Source organism: Onychostruthus taczanowskii, unplaced genomic scaffold (genome assembly GCF_017590055.1).
Source record: "Onychostruthus taczanowskii isolate IOZ18803 unplaced genomic scaffold, ASM1759005v1 scaffold103, whole genome shotgun sequence".
Lineage (NCBI taxonomy): Eukaryota > Metazoa > Chordata > Aves > Passeriformes > Passeridae > Onychostruthus > Onychostruthus taczanowskii.
In genome coordinates this window covers 1342080-1354606 of record NW_024496858.1, presented here as the reverse complement: position 1 = coordinate 1354606, position 12527 = coordinate 1342080, and the positions used below count along the sequence as shown (strand labels likewise).

At 44.6% G+C, this 12527-nt stretch overlaps 1 protein-coding gene across 8 annotated transcripts in view; it reads left to right on the top strand.

Annotated features, from left to right (window-relative positions):
• Positions 1 to 481: 481 nt before the first annotated feature.
• The window catches only part of KTN1 (kinectin 1), a 58365-nt gene continuing 46319 nt past the window's right edge, over positions 482 to 12527 (top strand). For 5 of the 8 annotated variants that reach the window (XM_041413405.1, XM_041413439.1, XM_041413431.1 and 2 more), the window contains exons 1-4: positions 4340 to 4896; positions 6571 to 6708; positions 9054 to 9221; positions 11484 to 11614. In XM_041413405.1, coding sequence (XP_041269339.1) covers positions 4374 to 4896; positions 6571 to 6708; positions 9054 to 9221; positions 11484 to 11614 — 960 coding nt within the window. In that variant the 5' untranslated portion in view covers positions 4340 to 4373. Of the gene's footprint in view, positions 521 to 2911; positions 2978 to 4339; positions 4897 to 6570; positions 6709 to 9053; positions 9222 to 11483; positions 11615 to 12527 lie in introns of those variants that run through there. The other 3 variants (XM_041413379.1, XM_041413396.1, XM_041413387.1) reach the window with 3 other exon arrangements.

Here is a 12527-nt window from a genome sequence, read left to right as displayed (position 1 = left end):
GCTTCTCATGTGCTGGGGCTAAGCTATGAGTGACTCATTAGCCAGATGGAGCTATAATTTATTTCTATCTTCTCAAGTAAGTTAATCCCCTGGACCTAAACTGAATGAATATCCTGTGAAATGTGGTATCTGCACAGGGTGAAACTTGAGATTTAAATTCAGAAAGGCAGAGGGTGGGTTAGGAAATGCAGGGCAGCGTGAACTGGCAGGAGAAGTCAGGTGCAGGCAGTAATAGCACACTGGAGTTCAGAAATAGTTATTTTTCTGTGGCACGGGCTCTGTTTAGGGAACAAAAGTGCAATTCTTTTGTTAAAGGCAGGATGGGAACAGTAACTGGGTCTGTGCACGGCCTGGGACAGATGCAGCTTGTTCCCCTTTTTCAGAATGACTGAAGGGATGTTGTGAGGTCTGGAATTTACGGGTGAGACGGGAGCATGTCTGCAAGGGGGGAGCCTGGCACGGGTGCTGGACTCTGAGAAACGTGATCAAGAGCAGGTTGAATATCAAATGCAGATCAAAGGTGAGTATTTAACCAAATCCCTTGAAATTTAAGTGTAGCTAAAGTTGCTGTGCCTCTGTAGGCAGTAGGGAGGGGGAGGGCAGTGTGATTGCTGCTGGGAGTGCCTTGCTGGGATTGTGGGTTTGGGTGGGTGGGGAGCTGGTGCAGCCACCCTGGAGACTTCAGAGCTGCAAGTGATAAAATCCCATTGCAGCACTTCTGGAGAAGAAATGCTTTTTTTTTTTTTTTTTTTTTTTTTTTTGAGAGAGTGTCTCCTAACCAGGATGGTAAAACTAAATGGAGCAGTTAAGCTGGTAGGTGAAGGTGTGTCAATGCAGCATTTGCTTCATTTGCTTTTTTCTGCTTTAACAGAATGAGTTTCTTCATCCTGTTTATTTCTGCATGGCATAGAATTTTTTCCCCCTATAGAGTGGTTCTGTTTTTTCCTAGATGGCTTGTCAGTGTAATACAGAAATACAGAAGTATAAATGGAAATGATGGAACTGTTGTAGTAATTGTAGATTGTCAGAGGACAACTGGAAACTGTGTGTGAGCCAAAACACTGCCAATTTACCCCATGGCAAGGATGCCACTTTATAAAGACATTTTGACAGAGGGTGGTGTGATGGATGTTGTTTTGTCATTCTGCATAGAGCCAGCAGCAGTGGGATCCCCCTGGAGTGAGTTTTAAATACCCTTGCTGGGCTGAGATGAGAAATTAGTCTGACCATCAGAGCAGAGCTTTTGCTTGCTGTTCCTGTGTGCTTAATCAATTCTAGTTACACCCTGAGACTTTTATTTAGATTTAGTAGTTTTTTTTTCTTTTTTTTTAAGTGTGCTTCTGTGTGAAAAACTGGATTTGTGGAAGGAATTCAGAGATCAGATCTTCCTTCCTCTGATCAGTGTTTGGGGTGGAAAAGTCTGTCTGTGTTTGGCTTTGCCCTGATGAGCAGGAGGGGGACAGGGGCAGGAATGGAGCCTGGGGATGCTCTGGACCTCATCACTGCAGTGTCATGCTCCAGATCTGGGAGATGATCCCGTTTTTGGGGAAGTGCAGGGAGCAGGAGGGGGACAGGAGCAGGAATGGAGCCTGGGGATGCTCTGGACCTCATCACTGCAGTGTCATGCTCCAGATCTGGGAGATGATCCCGTTTTTGGGGAAGTGCAGGGAGCAGGAGGGGGACAGGAGCAGGAATGGAGCCTGGGGATGCTCTGGACCTCATCACTGCAGTGTCATGCTCCAGATCTGGGAGATGATCCCGTTTTTGGGGAAGTGCAGGGAGCAGGAGGGGGACAGGAGCAGGAATGGAGCCTGGGGATGCTCTGGACCTCATCACTGCAGTGTCATGCCCCAGATCTGGGAGATGATCCCGTTTTTGGGGAAGTGCAGGGAGGGGGGAGCAGGGCGGGGGACGGAGGCTCGGCAGAGCTTGTCCAGCTCTGAGATCAGAGCTCAGCTAGTCCAGCACACATTCCCCACCCAGACTAGCTGTTGTCATTATGGATTTATGGCTCCTCTGGAAGCAGCTGTAGCTTTTCAGCGTGTCTCTCCTCTCTGGTCTCGGAGCAGCCATCACTTTGTGGAGCATGTCCTGCCTCGATGGCCGTCGTGCTCTCCTGACCCTCTTGAAGAGCCTTGAAGCTCTTGACCAGCACGTGTTACCCTGAGCCCCTGCTTTGCCCTGAGCATCTGGTGTCAGATGCTGGGAAATGTGTAGGGTGTGCCTGTCCATGCCATGAGTTCATGGCTGGCTGTGTGCTGGTGTCATGAGCTGTGCTGGGCTCCTTGTGCTTGGCTATTGTAGCTGCTGCAGTAATGTATTGTAATGATCAAGTTAATTACACTTGTGAAAAATCTGCTTAATTACATATTTACTTTGGGGATTAGCTTTTCCCCGTAAGCATTCAATATTGACTCTGGCTGAGACAAATTTTCAAGATCTGCTTCCTTCAAGAGATGACTAATATTAGATCACTTAGTGCAGGGAGCTGGGTTTATCAAGTAGCTGTAATTAATCATTTTGAAAGCTCCAGCTTAGTTTTGAGCATCTGTGCTTTTTTTCCCCCCAAAAGACAAGCTTTTCTTCTCATCCCTCTCAGCCCTTCCAAAACTTTCTGTGCTGGATGTAATTTTAGACCCTGTAATTTTCAGTGAGCTGTGTGCATGCAGAAAATAAATACAAACTGGGAGGAGACTTAATGTTAAGACAACTGATGAATAATTAGTGTATTGAAGTGTCAGTCTTTTATTTGGATAACTTAATAGCCAAATTAGTGTTCCCAAGCCTTGCTTTCTGTGCTGCTCAATGCACTGTACAAATATATTATCACAGGAACTCCTCTCTGTCCAGAAATTATTCTATATAACAACTCTTCCCTCCTGAGCCAGAGCCAGACTCCACACCGAGCTCTCTGCAGTGTGACAGGATGGCACAAGCCAGTTTGTGATAGCAGCGTCCAAACCAGTCAGGAATTGAGGTAAAACAACTTGAAATGAGTAAATCTTCTGCCCAGAGGCAAGGAGAGCCTGCCCTCTCCCTGCACCATGCAGCTTCTCCATGGATTTATTCCCTGTGCCCTGGGTAGACACATCTGTTTTCATTTTTCAAGCAGCAGTGGAAATATTCTGAGCAACCTGGGTTAAATCCCTGCCTTTCATTCCCAAGAGGATGAGTGTCCCAAGGGACTCTGGAGTTGAAGAATAATTTTTTCTTGTGTAGAGGAAAATGGAGTTGTGGCATGTGCTTCCCATGATGGATTTTAAACTGAATTGGTGGATTGGGAATTGCAGTTGCCTAATTAGTTTGGATTAAGTGTGGATTTTTTTTTCAATATTAGGTGGTGGTTGTTTTTTTTTTTTTTTTGGGGGGGGGTGTATTTTTCTTCTTGGATCAAACAGTCTGGAGAAGATTTGTATTCTTCCTGCAGAAATCCAAGTCTTTTTATAGTAATCTGTTGTGAAATGGGAAAATCTGTCTTGTTTTGACCCCAAAGTTAGGTTTTTTAACCTTGTTCTGACCTTTTTTTTAACTCTGTGGCTCCTGCTTTTTTATAAAGAAAATAAATATAATGTTTGGGACAAAAATACTCTTTTCAGCAAATTATCCTGGAATCATCTGGTCTGTATAAGTGCCGTGGAACTTTTATACCATCACATGTTCAAAATAAGTAACAGATCTTCCTGTTTCCCCATAAAATGTATGGAATTTTCCTGAGTGTAAAGCTGGGTTTTAGACTTCAAAAAGCAGTTTTGAAAATACCTGATTCTTTATGGCTGACTAAAATTCAGGGCTTTCTCCTGTCTTCTCCTCATTCCACTTCTGAAGCTGTCATAAATCTGGGAACAAAAGGAAGGTGAAATTTAACTCCCGCTTTCCAGGATAAGAATCTTAATTAGTTATATTTGATTTATGAAAGGAAAAAAAAAGAAAAAAAGTGGAGTTCTGCATATACTTAGTGGTCTTTATTTCACAGACTCTGGAAGTGCTGTCTCATGTATTTATGAAATCAGAAGCTTTACCTTTATGAAAGTCACGTGGAAAGGAAGAGTGAGGAGGATGAAGAGAAGCAAGGGAAGGGAATTATTCTCTCCCCAGATCAGCAGTCTGGCAAACTGCACTTCTTCCTATCCAGGCCAACAACTTTGAAGCAAGTGGTAAATGATTCCAGAAGCTGTTCCATGGCTGATGTAATTTGGTAATTTTATTAAAGCTACTTTGAGGCTGCTCTATAACAAGGAGAAATTTTCTTTTATTATTATAATTGGTGGAGGAAATAACACTGAGGGAAAACCTGTTCAAAACCTAATTTTTCTTCTTTTTTTTTTCCTTTCTCCTGTAGGTTTTTTAAGAAATCATAGCTAAGAAAAAGCACAATGGAGTTTTACGAGTCTACCTACTTCATCATCCTCATTCCTTCTGTGGTTATTACAGTCATCTTCCTCTTCTTCTGGCTTTTCATGAAAGAGACTTTATACGATGAGGTCCTCGCCAAACAGAAACGGGACCTGAAGTTCCCACCCAGCAAGGCCGACAAAAAGAAAACTGAGAAGAAGAAGAACAAGAAGAAAGAGGCTCAGAACGGGAACATCCACGAGTCTGACTCGGAGAGTGCCCCTCGGGACTTTAAGCTGTCTGATGCCCTGAGCACGGAGGAGGAGCCCGTCCCTGCTGTCCCCTCGGGTGGCACCGAGGCCCCCACCGGCCTCAGGGAGCGGAAGAAGAAGGAGAAGAAGCACAAGGCCAACCAAGATGATCACGTAACTAAGGACTCGGAAGGATCCAAGTCTTCAGGCAAGAAAGTAGATCCAGTCCCTGTTACAAAACAGCCCACTCCACCATCTGAACCAACAGCAGCTAAGAAGAAGCCTGGGCAGAAGAAGCAGAAAAATGGAATGGGTATCTGATGTTGCATATGCTTCTTGCACAGAACGCCAAAACCGTGTTCTGCTTTTTGCAAGGCCACAGAGTGTCTCTCACAACAACTGTTCTGCCTGATCTCTACGGGACAAAGCTCCCTTCTAACCTTCTCCTTTTTTATGAGCTATTGCTTTTTTCCCCCCTGTTTTTCATCTGGCAGCAGTGCTCTGGTTTTCCTCCTCCCGACCTTGCTTTCTTCTACTAAAGATGAAGTGAAACAGAGTAGCTCATTCCTCTGCTTTGCTCCGTGGTTTGGCTGCTTTGCTCTCAATCAAAATTTTGATTACCTGAGAGAAGTCAGTAGATAATTTTGCTGTGTGCATTCTGAGCCAGGCTGTGAAAAAAGGGAATCCTGAGAGTGGTTGCTCTGATAAGGGAGGGCATCTCAAGAAACCTCATAGCAGTCTGCAAAATAAATCACTGTAAGTGCAGGCTTAATGCATGGAGAGGTGTTTGGTGGCTGATTCATGGATTGGTGGTTGATTCATTGCTGCCCACCTGCTACACCTCTCTAACTGAATGGAACTGATGCTAAAACTGGTCTGGCTGTTGTGACTGAAATATCCAACCTGGAACAGACCAAAAACTCATCAGAATCACTTCTGACTGTCTTGACCATATCCTCGGCAGGATATGTCTCTGTGTGGTTGTCTTGACTAGGAATAGAAGTGAAAAAAGAATAGAAATACCCAGTTCTAGAAATAAATGAAACCCAGGATATTTGCAGATCCCCTTGTGAGATGCAGGCACAGCAGGTTTGCACAGGGAGTGAGGAAAAAGAATGACATTGCTGCTTGATGTGGTAGATTTTTTTCTTTTTCTGAAAAAAAAAAACCAAAAACAAAACCGAAACCAAAAAGAAAAAAAACCCCAAAAAACAAACAAAAAAAAAACCCCAAAAAAAACTGGAGAAAAAAGACCCACCCACTACCAACAGAGAAAGTATCCAATCTTGTTTGTGGGTGTTCTCTGCAAATCTCTGTGGCACAGTTAAAATGTGGTCTGCAAGCGCAGTTCTGAGGGCAGCCACAACGAGCTCTTATCCTTGATTACAGGAGCTGACACCAGAGCCCTGTGCTGTGCTTGTCAGCTCTGACAAGAATCTTAATATAGCACAGGCTGTCCAAAATGATAAAAAAAATTTCTCACTAGAAACTGCTTTCAAAAAGAACAGTTCCCTAATGCAAAACACTTATTTTCTGCTTCTCACAGTCCCAGCAGCTATTGGGGGTGTGTGTTTAAAGTGCCCAAGTGGGTTCATGGAGGGGAAAAGTACACTTCTAAATAAGAAACTAATATGGGTAATATGTGCTGTCTGCTCTGTCACAGTGAAATCTGGATTGGAGTTGTTAAACTGTTCCTTGCGTTGCCATATGTTCTGCTTGCACATGAGATTCCTGTCTTAAAAATCACTGGGTGCTGTGGCTCTTGACTCTGCTAAACTTTCCTGTTGCTTTGGGATCTCACCTGATTTGGGAATTGTGTGTGTGAGTCTCTGTGTGTATGTATATGGGAATAAGTTTGTGTTCTGATTTAAAATATGTGAGTTTGTTTTCCTGGGATTGGAGAATTTGGTTATTACAGACCTGCTGATTGAAAGGTAATGCTGAGAATATACAGAAGAGCATATATTGTCTTAATTGTCTGTTGCAGATGATCAAGATAGTAAGACTGATTCTGTTGTATCTCCTGCCAAAAAGCAAGAGCCAGTTCTGCTGCACCAGGAGATAAAGCAAGAAAATGTGTCAGGGAAGAAGAAGGTCTCTGCAAAGAAGCAGAAAGTTGATAATGGTAAGAATCCAGTCTGTGACATAGCTCAGATAAACCTGACTGTTAAACCTTTTTGCCATCCATGCTTTAGTTCCTTTTCCTTTGGAAAAGGAAGTTGTAGTATACTAACTCTTGTGATTTGAAAAAGCAGGAATTCCAGGTAGGGAAGATTGCTGAGCTGGAGATCCCATTAAATTTTATGAACATCTGGTACCACTGAGCATGAGATAATGAATGTTGTGAACCTTTCTGAGCTCTCTTGGATCCAAACATCCACACTTGAATGAGGAGTAATGAACAGACTTTGAGTATAAGCTGAGCAGACTTGAAGTTGCTCTGAGCAAGGCATGTCTGGAACTGCTGCAGTCATTGCCCCAAACAAGACTGCAGTTTTTTCAGCCAGTTGCTTTGACCACATTCCTCTCTTATTGTCCTTTTGTTGGCTGGCTCTTGCTCCAACAGAAACTGTTCATCTTTGCTGTCAAGGCCTTCACTGTTGTCATCCCTTGTTCTCTGCCAAGATGCTGCTTCTTGTGTCCTCTTGGCTCACTGTGCCTCTGTGTCTGTGTGTTTTTCTTTTTTTTTTTTTAATTGTTTTACAATGACTGCTGTTGTGTCTGCCTTTTGGGCACAGGGTGACCATGAAGTTCTGTGAGGCCAGCTTGTTAGCTTCTCAAGAGTCTTCTGGGCTGCTCCTGGAGGAGACACTGTTGCCCACGGTTCCCTTTATACTTTGGTCAGGTTATCAGTGTGCAGATCTGTCATGGGCCCTGTTCAGTCCAGGATGGAGTTCCAGGCTCGATGGGATTCCTGTATAACTGAAAAACTCCTAAATGATTCTTGGGAAAAGCCTACTGATGGGGAACTCAGGATGTGATCACCTTTTATGGATGTTCTTTTGCTTTTCCTGATGGAAATAAGTGCATTGCACTTTTTCAGGGGCACAAACTTGTCTGTACATGGCAGGAAATGTCAGTACCAGCTCAGCAGTAGCAAAGCTGAGCTGTCAGTGCTACAGGGCAAGAGCTCATGCATTATTTGAATGCAAACTGTTTTCTTTTCAAGCCATCTCTCCAAAATGACAAGAGTAAAAATGAGCTGTGGTGGACACCAGGATTAGCCAAGACACGACTGTGGGGATTTCATACTGCAAAATGTCTCATTGATATTAAATAGGTGTTGAAAGGAAGGGAAGTTCATAAGGAGAGGAAGGGAAAATATGAGGAGAGCAGCTGGTGGTTGTTTCTGCTAGAGGAGAGCTCTCCTCTCTTCTGAGCTTGCAGTGTACCTGCAGGTGTTTGCTGGCTGCCTAAGTGGAGAGACACCAGGTGACACAAAAAGGTCCATCTGGCCTATTCTCCTCCTTTTACAGCAGCCAGAATTTAAGTGTGTTTCATAACTGGCACTTTGGCAGCCAGGAGTGCATACTTGTTCTGCACTGCTGCCCAAAACCCTGCATCCCACCCAATTCCCCCCTCTCTCTGTGCTGCTGCCTGGCATCTGTTGTCCATCAGCCCTGCAGTCTGGGCTGGCTGGGGCAGTGATCTGCCTGCTGGCCCATGCACAACCTCTGGCATCCTGCAGGCAGTGTGGAGCAGGAGCTGGGCAAGCAGCAGCTGCAGCTCTGGCTGTGCCTCTTGCCCCAGCTCTGGCACTCCTGCTCTCCCCTTGCCTGCTTTTGTGTCTGCTGAAGAGCTCTTTGGACAGAGGCTGGTCCTCACCACGGTGATCCAGTGGTGTGGGAGTGGAGGGCTGGGGTCAGGCAGTGCCTCTGAGCACCTCTCTGCATCTTAATGATGCCCAAAACCTGCTCTGACAGATGAGAAATCTTCATTAAGTGCAGTGGAGTCTGCATGCAAAATGAGCTCGAGTGCTGCCCCTGCTGCATGTTCTGCCTAAGTGGCTGAGTGCACAGGTGATGTAATCCATGGAAATGCTGGCAGTGAAGTACCAGCTTTTAACAGCATAGGGACAAAAAGCTTTATTCATATTTTAGGGATGCTGAATGATTTCCTCCACAGCCGCAAGTAAAGCCATTGATGCCACGTGCAACTTTCTTACTAAAGTGAAGTGAAAGTCAAATGTAAAGGTTCTTTTCTTCTTGTTAAAATGCTAAAAGACAGCTTTGGAAGTAGAAATTTAATTGAAGCTATTAAATTACTATGCATTAGAGACCTTTATTTAATGGACTTACCTGAAGAGCACTAATGAGTTAAACTGTGAAGGATAATAGAAATGGAGAGTATAATTAACTGTTGAGGTTAGAGATGCTTTACTTCAACTCTTAATGTTGTGGCACCTTTTCTAAAAATACTGGTGTCAATTATTACAAAGCTTTAACCCATCCTGTGGACTTATGATTACAGTTTTTGTGGATGAACCTCTTATTCAAGCAACTACTTATATTCCTTTGATGGATAATTCTGACTCAGGCACTTTGGAAAAACGTGAGCCGGTTGAAGTTGTAAAACACAATGTGAATGAGGGCATCCAGAAGAGCAGTGGCAAGAAACTGAAGAATGAAACAGATAAAGGTAAGAAACTGATATTTGAGTCTATTTCTGGCATAGCCTGTTTGCAAATTCAATAGGGAAGACATGTGGGAAGGGAGATCCTCTCTGATGTAATGTGAAGAAGGGATTTGAGGAAAACATTTTTGCGGGATGCTCTTCTTGTGTGTGCTCGTTTCTGCCTTGTCTTTGGCACTGTGGAAAGGGCTCTGTGCCATCTGAATCCTTTCAGCTCTGACTGGGCTTTTGTGTCCCCAGCGAGCAAAGGGGTGATCACAGACCACACAGATGCAGCCAGGGAGTTCACAGTGGAGAGTTCAGACATTGCTCACAGGGATGGACTCCAAACCCAGGCTGTTCAGCACAAGCTCTTGGGGTCTGCTGGAGGCTGGCAGGGCAGCCTGCATGCTCTGGGGCTGTTCATGAAGCTATCTGAGGCTGGCCCAGTGCAATACAGAGTGACCTGAAGCAGATTGTCAGTGGAGAGAGTCTGGCAATTTCCAGAGAGAGTCCAAATTTTCCCTTCAGTGCAGTTGGAATTGGCTGGGACAGGAGAACTTCCTTCATACTCTCCCACAAATGCCTGGAGTGATTAATGAGCATTGTGTTCCACTCTGAAGCTTTAAATAGGCCTCTGGCCATCTCAAAGCCTGACAAACTTACTAAGCCACAAGGTGAGACCTCAAGTTTGTGAGCAACCAGAGAGAAGCCAGGCAGCTGAGCAGTGACACCCAGCTCAGCTTTGAGCAGAAGGCTGATTCTTCAGCGCTGTCTGGTCACTCACTTCACTCTTTGGAGTCTCTCTTTTTAATCTTGTCTTCTAAAATACCCCCTCAAAAGTTTCCTGGCAGCTCTTTAATTGGATTCCCACATTCCTGAGGTTCTTGTTGTGCTGCTGGCTCAGTGGCTGCACATTACTGTTCTGCAGCATCGGAGACCCTCACACGCTCCTGTCCCTTCTCATTTCCTCAGCATGCTTTGACCTTCTGCATGAACTCCTAATTCTCCTGTGTCAGCTGGGATTTGCCCTCCCAATATAGAAATCTTGCCCTGCTCTAGTTGTAAGCTCCTTGGATGCAAGGGCAAGGTCTCTGTGCCTTCAGGGGTCACAGGGCTGGGGCTGGTACTGGCCCAGCTGGGATCAGTTCCTGGGCTGTGGGCTCAGGATCTTGGCATATTCCTGGTAGCAGCATCACTGATGATGTCACTGCAGCTCTGATGTGAGCTGAAGACTAAGTTGGATTTAGGACTAGGACAGTGTGTGCTGGAATTCCTCAGCACTCCCTCCCCATGTCATTCAGTGATTTTATGCTTTTTAATTTCTTTTAGGGCATAGAGTAACTGCTGGTTTTTTGTTCTTCATTTATTTCTCAGACAGATCTTTGGGTTTGATGTGTTACTTGATTTCAGGGGCATGTTTAGCACCTGTGGTGAGAAACCCAGACCTGTCTCCATGATCTGTGGGACAATTTCTGACCAAGCATCAGTTCTAAGCTTGTGCTTTTTTAAATTCTTTGCATCCCTTCACACACTTTTGGGCACTGGTGAATATTTGGCAGGGATATGGGGTGCCTTGGTCTTGTGCTCCCATTTCCTGGAGTCAGAGGGCCACCTAATGACCTGTCTATGAGCAGCCTGTTTGTGAGCAGTGGTTTTTGTCAGAGAAAACAGTTTTGCTTCAGTTGAATTGTGTTTCCTTATGTGTGTCTCTTTAAACACTTGGTCAGCCATTAAGAGGGGTCTTACTGATTTATCTTCCTGCTGCTGAACTCTTCTTGCAGCAGTTCCCTCAATCTAAATTTGGAAGTTAATATTTTTGTCTTCCATATATTGTAATCAAAAATGTGCCAGTTTTTTAATTAATTAACTTTTCATATGCGTATTGCTTGTGCAGCCAGGCTGTACTCCAAATGGAGAGCTCAGTTTAAATTATTGTCATGATACACTGGAAAGGACTCTTGAATTTTTCACATTTATGCTATTTTTCTCCTCCAAAATCAGTGTTATGCTTTGTCTTCTTGCTAGCAACACTATAAACGTTACCAACTGTGCAAACAGAGTGGTGGGATTTTCTCTTTTCCCAAAACTATCAGCTGGCAGATTGTTATCAGGTTTAAATTGGAGAGATGTTGTTTTTGCTGAATGTTCATGACCTCTTGCTTCTTGGCATTTCATACTAGAATTAAATATAATGCATAATGATACCCTATCACATAATGTTTCAAGGCAAAATAAATAATTCTGTATGGAGTCCAAAGTAAATAAATCCTCCCTTCTGTGTTGCAGAGAATGCTGAAGTAAAATTCAAGGATTTTGTAACATCCATGAAGAATATGATCTTCTCTGAAGACGAGGCCCGTTGTGTGGTGGAGGTGTTAAAGGAAAAATCTGGTGCAATTCATGATTTCTTGCAAAAGGTGAATGACTGTGGGGTGTGGGGGAAAGACAAAACTGATTAAACACACAGAAATTGGAAGGGGTGCTGTCAGATGAGCTCTGTCAGAGTGATCTGGCTTTGGGACACTCTCTCCAGCTGCTCTGTGCTTGCCTGGCATGCAGCAGTGAGCTGTCAGATGCCTTTGTGCTGCTGTCTGCCACGCCAGGGGTGGCTCTGGCCACTTGGGAAGAGCAGGCATGGCCATGGAGAGCAAGGAATAAAGCAGGAATGCTGCTGCTGACACGTGTGTGTTGGCACAGGGAGGGATGGCTGGTGACTTTTGGGAGTGATCTTTCCCAGATGTGTAAATAGGATAAGCTACGGGAGGAATTCAGAACAAGCTGTGCTTGCCTTGATCAGCTAATTCTGTGTTTTGCAAGTCTATACAGTGTAGTTTGACTTCTTTGGATATTTTTCATAGGATTTTGGGGCACTGCAGGCTTTGAAGGGACCTCAAGGGGTTTGGTGTGGTCCAGCCTCCTACTTGAAGCAGGACCAGCTCTGAGGTCAGCCCATGCTGCTCAGACCTTTATCCGGTCTGGATATCCTGAAGCCTTCAGGGAATGGCTGCAAAACCCCTCTGGGCAGCTTGTGCCAGTGCTTGGCAGTTCTTTTTAATTCTTGTAGCCAGGACAGAAGAGAATGGTGTCCACCAATATCTTATCAATGCAGAATCTCACAATCTGGGTGGAAGGGAGCACTGGAGGCCATCCAGTCCAAGCCCCTGGCCAAGGCAGGGTCACCTGGAGCAGGTGACACAGGAATGTGTCCATTTGGATTTGGAAAGTCTTCAGAGAGGAAAACTCCACCCCTTCCCTGGGTAGCTGTTCCAGGTCTCTGCCATCCTCCAGGGAAAGCAGCTCTTTCTCATGTTGAAGTGCAGCTTTTGTTTT